At 49.2% G+C, this 18,456-nt stretch overlaps 1 protein-coding gene across 1 annotated transcript; it reads left to right on the top strand.

The window, feature by feature from the left end:
* Positions 1-4,333: 4,333 nt before the first annotated feature.
* On the top strand, positions 4,334-17,206 carry SDR9C7 (short chain dehydrogenase/reductase family 9C member 7). The gene is made up of 4 exons (XM_001488339.6): positions 4,334-5,615; positions 8,862-9,120; positions 9,813-9,976; positions 15,718-17,206. Exons 1-4 carry the CDS (start codon positions 5,315-5,317, stop codon positions 15,933-15,935), a joined length of 942 nt encoding a protein of 313 aa, XP_001488389.2. The 5' UTR covers positions 4,334-5,314; the 3' UTR covers positions 15,936-17,206.
* Positions 17,207-18,456: the final 1,250 nt, after the last annotated feature.

Here is an 18,456-nt window from a genome sequence, read left to right as displayed (position 1 = left end):
GATTGCTTGATGTGAACCTGATGGGGGTGATCCAGGTGACCCTGAGCCTGCTGCCCCTAGTGAGGAAGGCAAGGGGCTGCGTGGTCAATGTCTCCAGCGTCTTGGGCTGGATGACCCTTTTTGGTGGGAGCTACTGCATCTCCAAGTATGGCGTCAAGCATTTCTCGAACTCTCTCAGGTATTAGACTGGGACAGAGGCCCTCCTTCAGTCCTCCTCCTTCTGTGCTTCCAGGAAAGCCTTTTCAGAGGCCCTTCCTTCCAGATCCCTCTCTCTTGCTTTGTGCCAGGCATTCACTGGGAAGCACTTTTTAATGTTCTGGGTGTTGAGAACAGTTTGATTGAACCTATCCCTCCCCTGGAATTGGAAAGTGTCTGAGGCAGAATTGGAACTGGGGTAAAGTGGCTGTAGAGACTGTGTCCATAACCCATGTGACATTCAGCTCAGGGAGCCCTTGAGGTGGGAGTAGAGTATTTGAGTCAATTCAACAAACACTTCTTGACACCTCTGTGAGTGCACAATAAATATGTCTGAGGACAAGAAGATTTGGTCCCTGACCTAAAAAGCCTGACAGCTGAGAAAAGGACAACAGATGCAGAAATGTGGCCATCTCTCATGATGGTGGTGACCAAGTTAGCTATGTTGGCTATGGTGCCATAGGAATGAAGGGAGGGATCTGGAGAAGGGTCTGACCTGAGTATGAAGAACTGAACTTGGTTCAGGTGTGAGAAATAGGGTGTGAAGTCTTCCTGGATGAAGGAATGATGTCAGGCAAGCCCAGGGTGAGTAATGGTTGAGTGCCTATGCCGCAGTGCCATCCAGGGGTAAAGGACAAGGCCCTGGCTGGCAGGAGGGATGCTAACCCCATGGAAGGGATTTAATCAGGGGAGCTACTTTGTCAAATCAGCATCTACAGAACCCACTGGCTTCAGGGAAGAGGATGGCTCTGAATGTGGGGGAGCTGGGACTGCGGGCAGAGAGAGGTTCCTTAGGGCACAGATGGCCAGGCAGTTGACTAGAGCAGGAGAGGGGAGAAAGAGGATTGAGGAGAGTGGAGGAAGTATGATGGGCAAAGTCTAGAGATAGATTGGATGTGAGAGGACTCAGGAGGAGAGAGTAATTAAGGGATGACTTGTAGTAGAATAGGTAAGATTTAGAGCTAATAATCACATGTAAGTAAAATATGTGGAAAGACGTACAAACCTTATACAGATACTATGCCATCATCATCATTTTTCTCCCCCTGGCCACTGCACTTTGAAACTTACCAAGCTTTTGAGTTCGTGTCACCCAAATCCTGTGTTGGGATTGCATCGTTTCTGTTTGCTTGTTTGTTTGTTGTATTTTGTCTCCCAAGGCCTCTGAAGTCCTTGCCCCTCTGCCTGTCTGCCTTCAAGGAGGGAGCTCTCCCACTTTGGGGTGAAGGTGGCTACTATCCAGCTTAGTTACTTCAAGACCGGCATGAGTAGGAATGAGAGTTGTTTCACATGGCTTCCCTGAAGAATGAGATTAGGCAACCCAGAGGTCAAGGAGATCTGTGGGGAGAAGATCCTGGATCCTGTGAGTGAGCTGTGGACCAAGGAGAGAGAAATAAAACATTGTCTGGAAGCCTGGGTCCATCATCAGCGCCTCCTGAGGTCTCAGGTTCATGCTTCAGGCTCTGAATCACCCACACAGTGGGGACTTTTAGCTTCGTCCCATGGTCCCATGTGATCAACTGGTAACCTAAGGAAAGGATCCAGGCTTGTTAGACCTGGGGACCACAGGCTCATCTGAACCCCTCACTATGTTGAGGAGGAAACTGAAGCCAGAGAGTGAAGACACTCCTGGACTCAAGGCAAGCTGGTAGAGCAGCTGGTTTTCAGGTCCCTAGATGTCGAGGGTTTGTAGAGATCTCCTATTTATGCAGTGCACATATTCCCGGGAATCAAGTCAGAGGAGGCCTAATGTGGAGAGTGTTCCCGGGGTAAGAGTTGGGGCACACTCCAATGACATCCATGGATTCCATTTGAGCATTATTTGGGGGCACCCAGGAATTTCATCTGCTTAGATTTCTAGTGTTTATGGAAACATCCAATTGATGTTGTGCAGATATCCCAGGAATAGAGCCAGAGGTGGCTTAGTGTGGAGCACTTGTTCTTGGGGTAAGAGTTGGGGACTCCACGGGGAATTTGGATAGGTTGGATTTGGAGCATATGTTTAGAGAAGCCCAAGAATCTTTGGAATTTTATTCCCAAACTAGAGCAGTGAATTGCAGAAGAGGAATGGGGAAGTGTATAAGGACCCTGTCTCATCCTGAACAGACATAAAAATAACTGAAAATATTTTGAAAAAAATGCAGATTGAATTTACCTTTACTGACAGACTGCACGGAACATGCTCTGACCGCTTGCTACCCCTGTACCTGATACCCACCTGGCTGGCATGCAAAGCTCTTCTACCTCCCCAAGAGCTACATGCCCTCCTTCCTGGTGGATGCCAGGAACTACTGGATATGCCTAAAGTCTGCTAAGGACCTGTGAAGCTAGGACTGTGGTGCCTGGGGGTCTAGTTGGGGTGCTGTGTGAGGAGTGATGTTTCACCGGGAGGGAAATAGGGTGGAGGGAGAGAGCTCTCCGGTCTCTAGGGCGATGTAGCTAACCCTCCTCCTCACCTCTGCCCCAGTTTTCTCCTGGGGACTCTGGGGATATTAGGAGGATAGAACCAAGTTTTGCAGCTGAGGAACAGGGACCTAAGGGCACACATCTTTGTCCTGTTACTTAAATGGCCTCTCCAGGGTCTAAGCCTCATGGCTCTCCTGCCCCCATGAAGAATCTATACTTTTTGGAGGGTATGAGCAGCTGGGAAGGGGACTCAGCCCCACCTTAGCCTGCTCTGCCTTTGTCCTCCTCCTCAGGGTGTGCCTTGGCCTGGCCAGTCTCCCCCTCCCCCAGGATGGCCTGGAGGAGATGAAGGCCCCTCTCTACTGAGGATATGTATGGACAGAGGTGGGGATGTGGAGGGCAACCACCAGCCTGACCCATAAGCCTCAAGTGCCAACTCAACAGGGAGACCTGTCATCTGAGAGTGGGTGGTATTCCCAGCCCTGGGAGGAAGAGCACTCTGTGGGGGTCCTGCAGCCTTCCTATCCCCTACTCCATGGCCTGCATTTTCTGACATCCGGAGTTTGAGCCCAGGGGAGCACTGGCTTGGCCAGCAGTAGGCAGAGAGGCCCATGAGATGGTGAGTCAGTCCCAGGCCTGTGTTGGGGCACTTCCAAGTCATCGTCTTCCAGATCCAGAGACAACACCTGGATCTCACTTGTTTTCTCAAGAACTGGGATACTCCTGTGCCTGCTCTGACTGCTCCCAGCCAAGACTTCCCTGTTCACTCACCCAGGAGGCAGAGTTGGAAGACGCCTCTCAGATCCAGTGTAGGAGGTGTTGTGCCTTGGGGTGGGTATGAAGTAGGTGAGGTTTTTCTTCATCACTTCCTACCTCCATCCCATACAGGATTAGTCTGCTCCCCTGGGGGAGGGGAGTCCACGATGTGACCTCCCACGCCTACCACCCTTGGTGTTGAATGGCCAAGCTCTCTGGCCTTTCTCCAGGTGACACTTGCTTTATCTAATTCCGGAGCTGACCAACCTTGGTAGGTAGGTAGGGGAGCATAGAGATGTACCCTTTTCTCTTCACTCTAGGGAAATTTGTGGCCCCGTTTCTGTGTCAGCCCTCTAGACAGGAAAGGTGTGGGCAGTTGGTTCCTCATCCCTCGTGATGAGCTGGTGACCAGGCTCGTCCTGAGGCATGGTGACCCTAGAGGTTTATCAAAAAGACCACCATAGACTCCAGCATCATTATGTCCCTGCATCTTATGCAAGCCTGGCCATGGCTCCTACTACTCACACATTTGTCTCATTTCCTTACCAGCTTCCTTTCTACCTTTCTGTGAGTTCTTTGCCCCATTTTCTGGAATCTCTCCCTCCCCTCCGATTTTCCAAGTCTCTGGCCCCAGTCCTCTGTTCCTCCCATACCTCATCCCCACTCAGAGCCAAGGACTTGGCCCCAGGCCCTTCCTACAGCTACCTTAGAACTCATGACCCATCCTCATCATCTGGCTGGATCTTGTCTCAATCATGTTCATGTCAGAACTCTCTCTTTTCCCTTCTTCCCTCACTATGCCTTAAGTGTCCCCTCTCCTGATTTCTCTTGCCATCTGTGGTTCTACCTGTTATTAGCCCCACACCTTAGAATCACTTTGACTCCTGCCCTCCCCTCCCTCTGCACACCTAATTAGCCACTGAGTCAGTTGTCTTCATAGTCCCTTCCACTGTCACCACCCCTCTTCAGGCTCCTTGGCTCACCAGATCACCTACTGTGTGCTTGGTCCTGGGGGTAAAAGGAAATGCCCACTGGGGGCCCTGCCTTGGGGGAGCTGTTGTGTCCTCAGTCCTTGATTCCCTCCACTTGCGTGGTCACAGGGTAAGGGCAAGAACTGGGGCTTCTTGGAGTGCTGTGGCGGCTCCTCATTGGTGGCCTGAGTATCATCTCCCGAGGACCCAGGCCCTGAGTCCCTCAGCCTTTCTGCTTCCTGGGAGTCGGAATCTCACCTCAGTAGCCTCCCTTATAGGAGGGCCCTGCTGCCTCTGGCCTCAGGACAATGGAGGCACATCCATCCTGGGGGAACCCTTTGTTTTTCCTCATCTCTCGTAATGCAGAGAGATTCTTACCTAAAGGCAGAGAATTCCAAAGAGCTAATAACCTGGAACTCATTTCTCTTGGGGTTTGGAGGGCACAAAATCAATTTTGTTTGTTTTACATTAATGAATTTGTCTTCATTTTTTTTCCCTGAAAATAAAAATTAAATTTATTTACACACTTGGACTCATGACAAATGATTTTGATCCCTGGGTCAGAGGTGGAGAATTTTTAGAAGAGCTCTCTGGGCTGAGTCCTCCTTTGTCCTTTGTCATTTGAACTGCTCAGACCACCCAGGTGAGCCATCTCTCAATTCCAACATCACCACTGCCGTCTTTCCCTACTTGGCACCTTCTCCCATCAGGGCTAGGGGAGAGAGAGGCATCCACCAGGGCTGTCCGAGGTGACACAGCTTCAGGTTGGACTTGAATTTCTTGCATCTAGGCTAATTGGTGTGGTGATGCATCCACCTATAAAAATTATAGAGTGGCTCACTCAGGGGCCTTGCGTGTGTCACCAGCGGTGGAAGGGAGGAGAACTGTTCTTCTCAGTGGGTTCCAACAGACTGGGGCTCAGAGAACCAGCCTCTCCTGCTGTCTCCTGAGCCTGATCCTTCTTGGCCATCACCTCCCCCTGCCCTATGGCAGCTCTCACGGACCTCTCCTTTATGTACCGCTGGTTCAAGAACTGCAATCTGGTCCGCAACCTCTCAGAGAAGTATGTCTTCATCACGGGCTGTGACTCGGGCTTCGGGAACCTGCTGGCCAGGCAGCTAGTCGATCGGGGCATGCAGGTGCTGGCTGCGTGCTTCACTGAGGAGGGGGCCCAGAAGCTTCAGCGGGATACTTCCTACCGGCTGCAGACCACTCTATTGGATGTCACCAAGACCGAGAGCATCCGGGCCGCGGCCCAGTGGGTGAAGGACCAAGTGGGCGAGCAAGGTGGGGTAAATTGCAGTCTTTGGCTTTCTCAGTTTGTCCTTGTTCTCTCTCTCCCCCAGGCCTCTGGCAGTTATCAGGGGTCCTGTTGTTCAGATGGGGCGGGAGAGGTGATGTAGAGAAAGGGGCTGGGGCTCTGGCTCGGTGGGATTGGAAACTGTTGCATGATTTGATCTGTCCACGTGAAGAGGTGATTTCCCGAGGAATTTTTCTGTCCTAGAAACGCAGAGGGATCAGAGGGAGGTTGCAATAAGAGCGGGGAGAGGGAAGATGTGTTCTGTGTGTCCAAACGTGTAAAGATGGAGTTGCCTCTTGGGGACTTCAGTAGTCCCGACCATCAGCTCCTATAGAAATGTGAGCACATTTCTTGTCGGGACCAGACTGGGGATAGGGTAAGAGAAAATGAAGTTGGCCTCCCTGAGTGGGGCATTTGCTCTCCTTGGCTGTGTCAGGCTAGAAGGCCGGGGAGAGAGAGACCTACGCTGCTCCTCACATCATGGTGGATAGTGAGTTGACCTCAGGGTAAGTCCAGACATCAGAGTGGCTGCTCCTATTGGAAAAGGAGGCTGTGTGTGTGTGTGTAGGGGGGTGGGTCAGGACTGCATGGGGACATACCTAGGAAAGCTTCCTGCACACAGAATGTGGGCAGGGGAACGAAAGGAACAGGGTGGCTCTGTTGTAGAAGCAGCAGCCTGGGGGAAGTCCTGACTCCTAAGTGAACTAGTCTGGGGTCCGTGTGTACAGGTAGGGGCAGGAGAGCCCTGGGCTCAGAAGGGGCCAGGCAGTAACACCTTGCTTTGTTTTTCTCCTTGGCATTTACCACTATCCTATACACAATATATTTTACTTATTTTTCTTGCATATCGTCTATTTCCCCTGCTAGGATAAAGCTTCCTTGGAGGGCCGGGCTTTTTGTCTCTTTTATTGACTGCATATCCTTAGTACCTAGAACAGAGTCTGGTATCTAGTAAGGTGCTCAAATAAATATTTGTTCAATGAACTAAGTAATGAAGAATTCAGCAAGAGTGAGTCTCTTTTTTTCAGCAGGCTGCCTCACCCAGCAACCCACATTCAGCCTTGGGCCACTTACGTTAATGAGCAACCAAGTATATTAGTTTCCTGCTGCTGCTGTAACAAATTAACACAAATTTAGTGGTTTAAAACAATGCAAGTCCATTATCTTTTAGTTATGGAGGTCAGAATTCCAAAATAGGTCTCCCTGGGCTAAAGTCAGGTGTCTCCAGAGCTGTGCTCCTTCTGGAGGCTGGAGGGGAGAATCCATTTCACTGCCTTTTCCAGCGTCTAGAGGCCGCCTCCATTCCTTGGCTTATGACCCTCTTCCTCCATCTTCAAGGCCAGCAAGGTCGGGCCGAGTCCCTTTCATGCTGCCATCTCTCTGGTTCTCTGTCTTCTGCCTCCCTCTTCCACTTAAAAGGACCTTTGTGATTATGTTGGGCTCACCAGGTTAATCCAGATGAATCTCTCCATTTTGAGGTCAGTTGATTAGCAACTTGAATTCCATCTGCTATCTTAATCCCCCTTTCCCATGTAATCCACCATAGTCACAGGTTCCAGGGACTAGTACGGGGATATCTTTGGGGGCCATTATTCTGCCTACCCCATTGGGAGACACTCTTGGTCTAAGAAGCCCTGGGAAATGGGGAGAGGGGCTCTTACATGCTTTCTTGTTGCTCCTGAGAGTCTCTGGTCACGGCAGGTTGGCACAGCCCTGAAGCTGTTCACACGCTCTGACAACTCTCTAGCTGCTCTTTGCAGGAAAAAAAATTAAGGTTGCCTGATTTGCCAGCAGGCAGAGCCGTTTACAGGGGATGGTCAGAGGAAGTGGTGAGTGTGTGTCCTTTCTCCACAGGCAGAGACCACTTGGGTTTTATAGTCTTTGGATCTCAGGAGCCTCATTTCCTCTTCTGCAAGATGAGAAAGCCCCCTCTAGCTGGAAAGGTTCTGAGTTCTGCCAGCCGGTTGGTCTCCTTGGGTCTCTCTAATTGGAGGAAGACAGGAAGATAGGATGGAGGCACGGCTTGTGTGTGGATCCCAGGCCTAGGGGGAGGCACCGTGAGTGGTGCTTACATCTAGACCTGCCCTCAGGAGAGAGTGGAAAGTGTGCCCAGAGGAATATCTTGAGGCTGCAGGGGTCAAGGTGAGGTGCTGGGATGCGGGGAGGGGAAGGCAGGGGGAGGAGTCAGGGCAGTGGGGATCATGGAATCCCTGAATAGAAGAGCCAGAAGGCATCCCTGGGGATCATTTAGAGACTTTTCCAATGTGTTTTTAGCATCAAATATCCTCCCCCAAGTGGAATTTTACTTGGAAGCTCAGTACATAACACAAATGAGAGTCGAGCTTCTGCATCTCCCTCTCTCAGCAGGTTCTGGAGTTCAACCTGGAAAGCTGTCAGGTTTGCAAACCACAGGATGGAAACAGCTGTTCTAGTCTAGTCGATGAAGAACCTGAGGCCCAGAGAGGGGAACTGAGTTGTTCAAGGCTGGAGGTCGAAGCAGGACTAGAACTTGAGGCTCTTCAAGCCTGGACCCCTGCAGAATTGAGTGGCAACACTTAGCGTTTTTCCTCTCCATTTATACCAACTCAAGTGAAATATCTCAAAGGAAGCCCTTATTACATTTCCCATAATTATTTTATTTAAATGTGTTATATATTTATGTATGAATATTATTTATTTTCCCTCTGGTTTGTGAGCTCCTGGAGGGATAAGAGCCTGTCTTGTTCATTTTCCATCGCCAGCACCTTCCTCTGTAGCTGCCAGAGGATGGATGCATGAATAAATGAATCAAGGGATGAATGTGCGAATGGATGACTATATGACTGATTTTGGCAATGTGTGAAATGGAGTTGGTTCCTTACACTTAGGTGGATAGAGAGAGGGAAGCAAGATGGGGGAGGATTTCAAACATTAATTCATTGGTATGAAAATGGTCTCTCTCTTCCCAGAGCTAATAGCTAAAGCCTGGATTACAGCTGGAAGAGGGCCCCAGCTAGCTGGCAAACTGTATGAATCAGAAGTGCCCCTTTAGGGAAAACTAGTTAGTGAAAGGCACATCTTCCTCTGGGCTGTCATAGCTCCCCACCCCATGCCCCCAGCCTGGCCGTCTTGTGCCTTGTGCAACTGCTCAACCATCCTTGGCAGCCCCGAGCTGCTGGGTAGTGGACCCTGGCACTTTTCCAGAGACACTGCTGATTTCTGTGTGGTTTTCTCTCCCTCCATCATGCCCCCAGGCCTCTGGGCCCTGGTGAACAACGCTGGTGTGGCCCTGCCCAGCGGTCCCAATGAGTGGCTGACCAAGGAAGACTTTGTGAAAGTGATCAACGTGAACCTGGTAGGACTGATTGAAGTGACCCTCCACATGCTGCCCATGGTCAAGAAAGCCCGGGGCAGAGTTGTCAACATGTCTAGCTCCGGTGGTCGTGTGGCTGTCATCGGTGGTGGCTACTGTGTCTCCAAATTTGGTGTCGAGGCCTTCTCTGACAGCATCAGGTGACTGGGCCCTGGTGCCAAACCACCCTGGGTGGGCATCCTGGGGGTTTCACCTCAGGAACAGAGGGCTGCAGGGGGATGGCATGTCGATAAAGTAGTTCTGGAGGAAACTGAAACAGAAGCAGGAGGAGGGCTAGTCTTCAGGGGGCCTTCCCCAAGGACCAGGAGAAGAAGGGACGAGGAGAAGAGGAAGGATGGTGATAGGAAGCTATCTTCCTGACTTCCCCTGAGCTATCTCAGAGTAAGCCAAACCCTTTTGGGCCTGTGGGAGTAGGAGAGAGAGCTACCAGACAGACAAAGAGGCCTGGGGGCGCTCATGCCCGGTGGAGACCCTCCAGGGAGGAGGCAGGCCTCGCATAGACCTCCTCACTCCCTTCTCTACATTCTTGCTAGGTGTGGGGCTGAGTGGGAGGGACCCAGTGGGAGGCAAAGCCTTGGTTTAGATTCTCTGTTGACTTCCTTCTTGCTGGGTTTTCCTAATGCAAATTGCCCAGAGACAGGCTTGGGAAACAGTGAGGCTCTAAGCCAGGGCTTATTTGCAAGAAGGCAATGCCTGGCCTGGTGCAGAGGTCAGGGGAGCACCTCCAGGTTATCCTGGGAGATAAGCCCCTCTAGAGGTGTCAGAGGTAACCCTCCCTGATGATCCTCTGTCATCTTGGGGTCCCAGACTGAGTCCGACTCTTCTTTCCCAGGCATGAGCTCCACTACTTTGGGGTGAAAGTCAGCATCATCGAGCCGGGAAACTATCGGACATCCATTCTGGGCAAGGAGGGCATCGAGAAGCGCATGCGAAAGCTGTGGGCGCGGCTACCGCAGGAGACCCGGGATAGCTATGGAGAGGAGTACTTCCGCGTCTGTGAGTTCCCCGGGAGGGAGAGGGGTCTCTGAGAGGAACAGGGAGATCTTAGGGGTCACTGACTAGCTTTCGTTTTACAAATGATGGGTTGGAGGGCTCTGAGGGGCCAAGGGCACATAGCTAGTGACAGAGTGGGATTTGAGAAGAGAGACCAAACGGGCATGTGCTGGAAATGGCAGAACCACAGCTGCTGGGGAGATGGGGGTGTTGGGAGAGGGGCTGCCCAGGGATGCTGCCCCCATGCCTGGGCACTGGCGCCTGCCCCCAACATATCATTATGCAGGGGAATCTGGTGAAAGTGCCCTGACATGAGTACAGAGAAATTACTAAGAGCACGGCTGCTTGGGCCAGACGGCTGGTTTGACTGCTGGTTCTGCCGTTTGCCAGCTAGGAGACTTTGGGCGTGTTACCTGGTCGCCCTCTGCCCCAGTTTTCTCCTCTATAAAATGGAGCTAATGATACCTCACAGGGCTGCTACGAGGGTTAATGTCTGTGAAGTGTCTTGCGCACACTAAGTGCTTGTTAAATCAATAAAGAGGCAAAGGAACACTTGAGTATTTAAAAGGAAGGGGCTCCAGGCAGTCCCCTTTCTCCCTGAGTACAGATCTCTATGAATTTCAGGTGTCTTTACAGGGTGGCGGAGGGACATCTCAGCCATTTCTATATTGCCTAAAAACTTGGTGCAGTCCTTCTAGATTTTTTTCTCTTATTTGGCCCCCATGAACATCTCTGAGAGGCAATTTACCATTGTGATTAAGCTCTTAGACTCTGGAACTAGACTGCCTGAGTGCAAATCTCAACTCTCCTGCTTGCCCTGGGCAAGCTACTCAGTTTTCAAATCTGTACTGAGTTATGAGAATTAAATGAATTAATATAGATAAAGGGCTTAGAATATTAGCTGGTCCCTGGTAAGAACAATTTGATTTAAAAGTTTGTTGTTTTTAGCCTCTCTTGGACTGAGTATGGCTTCTTTTTCTACATTGCACAGGTATCTACAAGCCATAAGTTCTTGTATTGCAAAGAGAGACCCTTAGATCATAATTACCCAAAATCCAAAGTGATGAATTTTTAAAATATACCCAGACACCCTGGATGGGCTAAATGTAACCATTCAGATCAAATCCATGACAGGGGATGGCTAACTGTCCAGGGGTGGGGCCTTATTTTAGTGACATGCATTCCTGGACATCATACATCAACAGAGTCAAAAGTCAAGACACCAAAACCATGACAGCCATTTATTCACTTATAATACACACTTTACTGAGAGCCTGCCACATGCCAAGCACTGTCTGGGGCTGAGGGGTGAGACAGGACCAAGTAGCCGAGTCACAGCTCACTGCCTGTAGCGCAAGGCCCGGTAGGGGAGACAGACCTTAATAAAAACGCACACGTTGAATGACAAATGTGGATAAGAGCCATGGAGAAAAACTCAGGGCTATGAACAAAGAAGGGGGTTGGGAGTGTGGCCCCAGTTTAGTTACGGCTTCGGGGAGGGCTTCTCTGAGTCGACTTCGAGGAAGAATAAGTCAGGCGTTGTTGGAAAGTGGAAAGCGGGGGCAGGCAGAGAAGTTGGTGCAGGAAGGCTCTGAGGCGGGTGACTCTTTAGAGGAACTTTAAGGATGCGAGAGGGTGGGGAGCAGGGTCAGGGAGCAGAGGGGCCCAGGATAAAGACACTGAGCATTATGTGATTTGTGATTAGGAAAGACTGCTCTGGTTGCTGCAGTATTCCAGGCTAGACACGTCGGTGGTTTGGACTAGAGAGAAGGTGGAGGAGATTGAAAGAAGTTGATAGACGTCAGGTGTGTGTTAGACCTACTGGTACTTGAACTAAGGAAACTGGTGGATGGAGGTATGATTCATTCATTGATTTAAGGAAGATTCAGGGGAAAATATTTGAAGAAGGATTCCTTGGAGAAAGTAATCTTTTGGTTCTGGACATACAAGAATTTTGTGAGGAGAAAAAAAGCTCTAAGATTTACATCAGCTGAGACTTTCTCAGTTGCAAGTGACAAAAAGGCCAACCCAAATTATTTAAGCAGAAAAGGAATTTCTTGACACTCTTGACTAAAGAGTTGAGGGAGATGGGCTTCAGGCACAGCCAGATCCAGCCCACAAATGATGTCATTAGGAGCTGGGTTCACCCTATTTCTCGCCTCTGCTTCTTTTGTCCTGGCTCCAGTCTCACAAGCTCTCTCCCCTGTGGAGTTCACATGGCTGCAGCATCTCCTCATCTCCTCCCAGGGATAGTCCTTTCCAGTAGCTCCCCAAAGGGCCTAAGGTTCAGTCTGACTTGGTGGGCCTATAATCAGGGCAGGATCAGATGGAACTGCAGGATGTACTCAACCCTGCGTTCATGACTGTGCCCAGGGAATGTGAAGGTCTGATTGGCTCAGCTGGGTCGTGTGCTGTGCCCGGACCAAAGATCACAGAGTGGAAGAGGCGTGGATCCCCAGAGAGAAATCTATAGCTGTTGCTCTAGACAGAGGACTAGATGTTGTGGAAGGGGAATGACATGTCCTCTGTGAGATCCCCCTAAAACGCTCCCTTAGTAAAAAGCAATCCAAATCATTTATGGGGCCACTAGGAGGCTGGGGCGAAACAAAGATTCAGTCAGGGTCTGGGAACCTCACAAGGCATCTTCCGAGTAAAGTAGCTCAATGCAGGCACACGTTGCCGAGCCTTCAGTGCGGGCCATAAAAGAGCCTCTTCCTCTGAAAGCCTCTTGTTGCAAAGGCGGTATCGTTCTTCTGAAGAACGGTAAGGATTGGGTTTATAAAATACCGTAGGCTGATTCCTCTGTCATCCACCTCGTGATTTCAGATGAAAATTTTCAGGCAGGTGTTTGACTACTTATACATAAAAACGTTTCCAAGTGAATATACTCTAATATGCATTTCAGTTGAGCTAGCGTTTCCTGGGGTAGAGAGATGAGACAAAGTCTCCAGGAATCTCGCAGGGCAGATCTGAAAGCAAATAGCACAGCACGTGGAGAACTGTGCAACAATGGGTGGCATACAAAACAAAGCAACACTACAGAGACTTAATTCTTCTGCCACAAAAGCTTTCACGGAGCTTTGACGATGGATGCCTTGGTGAGTTTTGAAGAGTGAATAGGAGTTCACCCATAGGGAAGGTGGCAGGTATTTCCCACAGAGGGAGGAGCATGAGCAGCATTCTGGAGACCTGACACAGCACGGCGTGCTTTTGGAGGCAGCGAGGATTCAGTCAGAACTTCAGTCTTCGTTAGAAAGTATAACTCCTCTCTCATGGCTCGTTAGGAGAATTAAACAAGAATGTAAAGGACTCGGATCAGCCATAAAATAAGAGTTCAACGAACCGAACCCATCTTTCTTGTTGCTGGTTTGGCCTGAGTGAAGTGCGAGGGGTGTTGGGCAATGAGGACGGGAGAGATTAGGAGTCAGATCATAAAAGGCTTTATGGCTCCACTAAGGAATGTGGCTCTTATCCTGAAGGCGTCGGAGTGTGCTGTGGGAAGGATGAGAGTAGAAACAAGAGACCATCTGGGAGGCAACGGCGGAAACTCAGTGCAGGAATGGACACAGGAAAGGTGATCGTGGGAAGTGTGTGTGTGTGTATGTGTGTGTGTGAGGCGGGTGTTGCAGGGGACTATTTCGGGAGGCTGGTGCTGTGGAGATGCACTGAAGACATCTTTCAGACTGGGCATACAGCACCACTGGGCACAAACTCCGGCAAGTTATTGTGGCCAACAAACAGGCCCCTGGATTGTGAGCCCCGGGGCCAAGTCGGGTATCGTGGAGTGATTTTTAACTACACCCAAAATAGAACCGGGTTGGAAATGGCTAGTAATAGCAACCTAAGGCGGGCACATTCTCACAGAAGCAGCATATGGAATCAGGGGACAGCCTGGGACCAGAGCACAGTGTTCCTGTCCTCACAGGCCTGGAGCTGAGCCACCGTCTGGCTTGGTTAGCTTTGCTTAGGGACAACAAGCCACCTGCCAAGGGCCTTTCTCCATCTCAAAGGCAGCCAAAAATTCCCCCTTTATTGTCCTTTCTTCCTGAGGAGGGACTAGATCAGAAGGCCAGAACGTGTCCCTGGCAAAAGGGACGGGGACAGAAACTGAACTGTTGGTCCATCCTAAGGGCCAAAGCTGGGCCTCTGCTGCTCTGTAGACTTCATCCTGTTTAATTCTTGCCAGAACCCAAAAGTTTCCTAGTTGCCTGAACCCAGAGCTTATGTTCTTCCTCACTGTCTAGGCAAGTGACAAATTAGGACCTCTGTCTCCCTTCCCACTCCGTGCCCAGCAGGGTTCCCAGCACAGAATAGGAGCTCAGTAAATATTTGAGAGAACAATGAAAGAATGTGCCTTATGCTACTTCCATGTCTCAGGTAGCTTCTTCCACCCCACTGCCCATGCGGGCCCTCCCCATCTTTCAGAGCCTAGTTCCAAAGCCATCTGTTCACATCTGCTTGCCTGGCCCTCATCAGCCCGTACAGCTTTCCCTGTGGCAAAGAGAGCACACTTGGCCCTGAGCACCTTGAACGAGTCCTTTGACACTTGCCTCCCTGCCTGGGACCTGCTGGTGCTGGACTCTGTGTCAGGCCAAAGGATGGAGAACAGAGTGTTGGCTTCCTAAGACGTTATCCCTCTGTAGACAGTCTGGCTTTAAGTTAGTGTGGCTGTTTTGGGGATCCAAAAATGTAGTGTGCCTTCTTCGCTGCTGGAGTTTTCTCTCTCAGAAACAGAAAGGGAGTTCCTTGGAGTTGGGGGTGAAGGGTCCTTGAACGACACTGTCCTGCCCTCATGAACTGTCCACCAGGGTCCTCGCAGAGAGGGTGAATTCTCTGCCTTCCTGGACCATCCTCACAGTTGGCCAGCTTTTGCTCCCTCTTTGTTTTTGAGTTTTAATTCTTTGTTGCGAAGTCTGACTCTCAGGCGCCACTTCCTCCGGTGTTCTTGGGGCTCTCACTAGAGTATGAGTCCCCTTGACCGGCCCCTGTCCTGGAGTCCTGGGGCGAGGGTGCAGATCAGCGCCCCATAAGTGTATCACGTGGCTTGTCTCCCATCTGTGTTGTGAGCTTTGACAGACTTGGACCGCTTGGGTGCCTTGTACCCATCTCCACATCCATGTACGCAATGCTAACAGAAGACCCCTCACATTTGTTAGGGCCTTACAAGGTGCCTGTCTGTGTCTTAGATCATTTGAGCCCCACAATGGCCTTATGACCAAAGCAAGGGCAGTGTTATTACTTTTTAATAACATTGTTTTCCTGCATGCTTCTGTAGAAAATTTGGGAACTTTAGGAAGTACATAAGAGAAAAAAACCCTCCAGTAACTAGGAATCCCACTGGCCAGTCAATATTTTTACCTGTTTCCTTCTTGTCCTCCTCCACTGTCTACCTGCTAGTATTCATCTTTATTATTCTCTAGGGCAGGTATCATTATTCCCATTTTACAGATAATGACAATTTCAGCTCAATGTCACACAATAAGTCGCAGAACTGGGCACAGATCTCATTGCTAGTCTAACGCAACAGTAGGAATTCAATACACAACTGTTGAATTCAGGAAGAGAACCAAGATTATTTGCAGGGTGTTTGTAGAAGGAACAACTGAGAGGGAGCGGTAGATGTGCCTGAAATGTTGCATCAGCGATCTGATAGAAAGGGAGCTTAGAAGGAATTCAGAAGAAACCGTCTTTAATGAAGAGTAATAGAGCCTTTGATTTTTTTTCCTGCCTATACCCTCAAACAGATACTGACAAGTTAAAAAACATGATGCAGTTGGCAGAGCCAAAGATCAGCGAAGTCACCAACAGCATGGAGCATGCCGTTATTTCCCGGAGCCCCCGCGTCCGCTACAACCCTGGCCTGGATGCCAAACTGCTCTACATCCCTTTGGCTAAGTTTCCCACCCCTGTGACAGATTTCATCCTGAGCCGGTATCTTCCAAGGCCAGCAGACAGTGTCTGAGCTGGGGAAGCCCAAGGGTGGTCAGCGGAATGTAGAGGAGAGGGGTGGGAGAAGGGACTATGGGGTCCCAAAGGGGGTATCAGATGTTCTGGGGGGACACTATGCTTAGCCGACACCCACTGCTGGGAAATTTATGGATAACTTCTAACAGAGGATAAGTGCCTCTTCCTACTCGCCGGGGCCCCACAGAAACCTGAAGTGGCCTTTGCATGTTCAAAGACTTGCAGCGTGGCCCTAAGAACAGATGTCCCCCAGTCAGCATATGGCCTTTCCTGGACCTGGGAAAACCAAGGAGAGGAAAACCAGCTCCTGCTGAATCGTGAGCCTCCCTGAGTGATCACCGCCGCTGGGAAATATTGTGGGATAATCCAGCCCACAGGAGAATCTCAACCACTTTCCTGCTGGGCCTCTAAATATGCATTAACCTCATTCACATAACCCATTATTCAAAGTACACAGTAGGGCAGACAGGAAGTGCAAAAGTATATCAGGCAAAAGTTTGTAATATTTTCTCTCTCTTTAGATTTCTCTATCCATCGGTGATTGGGATCCACAGGAAATAATAAGCATTTATTTAATCACCATTGATTAATTCTTCAAATATTTATTGAGTGCCTACTACATACCAGGCATTGTGTAGGTGCTGGAAGGATGTAAAGATGACTAACTCATCTTTTTATTGTTTATTTTGTGTTTTTGGTTTTTAGCACAGTGTCTACTACCAGGGATAGGACAAACAGTAATAGAAGAAACAGAAATCAGAAAATCACAGTTTTAGAGTTGTGAGGAACCCTAGAGTTCATCTAATTCAGTAGTTCTCAAACTTAGTTGTACATCATAATCACCTGGTTAATTAAAAATACAGATTCCTGGGCCTCAATGTTAGAAAATCTGATTCAGTAGGCTTGGGATGGGGCCCAGAAATCTGTGTCTGTAACAAGAAGCTAGATTATTCTGATATACCTGGGCACTCGGGAGTCACTGATAGTTCCATAGAAGTAACTAATGCTCAGAGGAGGAAGTGACCTACCTAAAGCCCCCCATCTTGGTGGCCAAGACAAAACTCAGGTGTCCGGGTTCCCAGACTAGGGTTTTAGCTATAAGAAAATACATTTCTGAAATTAGTAAATATTGTCAGATAAGTCATTGAACTAAATTAAAAAAGAAAGCCTTAGACTTCTGAGTCATATGAGCTTCTATTGAAAAGACTTTTTTGATCTTGAGAAATAGTCATGTAATAAAGGTCAAACGTGAGATTTTTTAAGAAAAAATGTCTTTAATTTGTTTCTTCAACATCTGGCTGAACTTGAAAATAATAAAATGTAACTAATTACATCCACAACAGACCATGTTTCCAAACAAGGTAACGTTCACAGTTTCCAGGAATTAGGGTGTGGACATATCTTTTGGGGGCCACCAGACAATCTGCTGAGTCTGTTATGTGCAACACTTCTATTTCTGGCACCAAATTCTATACCAGGTGGGATGCATTGAGCAGCAAGTAACAGAAAAGCCAACTCACATTGATTTAAACAATAGAGAAAGAATTAGAGCAGGACCCTGTAGGTGAATGATGGCACCAAGGATGCAGGTTCCTTCTCCTTCTTTGCTCTGCCATCCATAGTTTTGGTTTTATCCTAAATCCGATTATCTTTATTGTTGTGGTATGACTGCCAGTGGCAATGGGAACTCTGTGCTTCCTTGCTTGCAGTTTATAGAAGAAAGAGCCTGTCTTCCATGGCATTAAAGATTGAGGAAATTTCTTCCCCAGAGCCCTTGCCAAGGCTCTCTTTGAGTCTCAATGACTCACATTGGCTTAGGTTTGTCCATCCCCGAACCAATCACTCACAAGGGGGCAAATTGCCATGAACTGTTTCACTTAACCATGGAACAGGATGGGAACACTGGGGAATCAGTCGCAGTGCCTACTGCCCTGGAAAATTCAAAACTCAGACTCTGCTATTGAGAGGGTTGAATCTAGGTCAAAAATAAATTTTCTCTGTTGGAGACACAAAAATTTACCAGAGGGAGACTATGGCTAGGTAATATTTTGAGGTATTTATCTACACATTTTCGTTGCTCCTTGGTTTCTTATCTCCCTTTTCCCCACTCAAGTAGGGAGCCAGTGCAGTGCTCCTTTACCTGCAGGGAGATATTTGACAGAATGGAACAAGCACATTTCCTGCACTTTGTCCAGCGTTAGTTTTCCCCAACCTTAATACCTTTAGAAGAATTACAGGATTTGGGGAAAGAAGACAAAGGAATGTGACTTGTGGGCATCCACAACGTCTCAGACTAGCAGGGCCTTTCTCCTAAGACAAGGAGATTCACTCTGGCTGAGGAGAGAAGCGGGTGAGGTTTGGAACTCCCAGAGCAGGAGGGACCGGGCTTCACTTTCTGGAAGTACATCGGGGAGATGGCAAGATTCAAGAGAGTCACAGCTGCATCGTGTGTTTAGGCTGATGAGACCCTGGGTGACCTCACTGAAGATTCATGTGTCCCACCACGGCAGGAAGGCAGG

Source organism: Equus caballus, chromosome 6 (genome assembly GCF_041296265.1).
Source record: "Equus caballus isolate H_3958 breed thoroughbred chromosome 6, TB-T2T, whole genome shotgun sequence".
Taxonomy (NCBI): Eukaryota; Metazoa; Chordata; class Mammalia; order Perissodactyla; family Equidae; genus Equus; species Equus caballus.
This window is presented reverse-complemented; position numbering and strand designations above follow the sequence as displayed.

Bases quoted from the DNA above. Each gene is read 5' to 3' on its own strand.
- SDR9C7 (XM_001488339.6), top strand. From the start codon at position 5,315: ATGGCAGCTCTCACGGACCTCTCCTTTATGTACCGCTGGTTCAAGAAC. The intron at 5,616-8,861 runs GTGGGGTAAATT...TCATGCCCCCAG, and splicing joins GGACCAAGTGGGCGAGCAAG to GCCTCTGGGCCCTGGTGAAC. The intron at 9,977-15,717 runs GTGAGTTCCCCG...ACCCTCAAACAG, and splicing joins AGAGGAGTACTTCCGCGTCT to ATACTGACAAGTTAAAAAAC.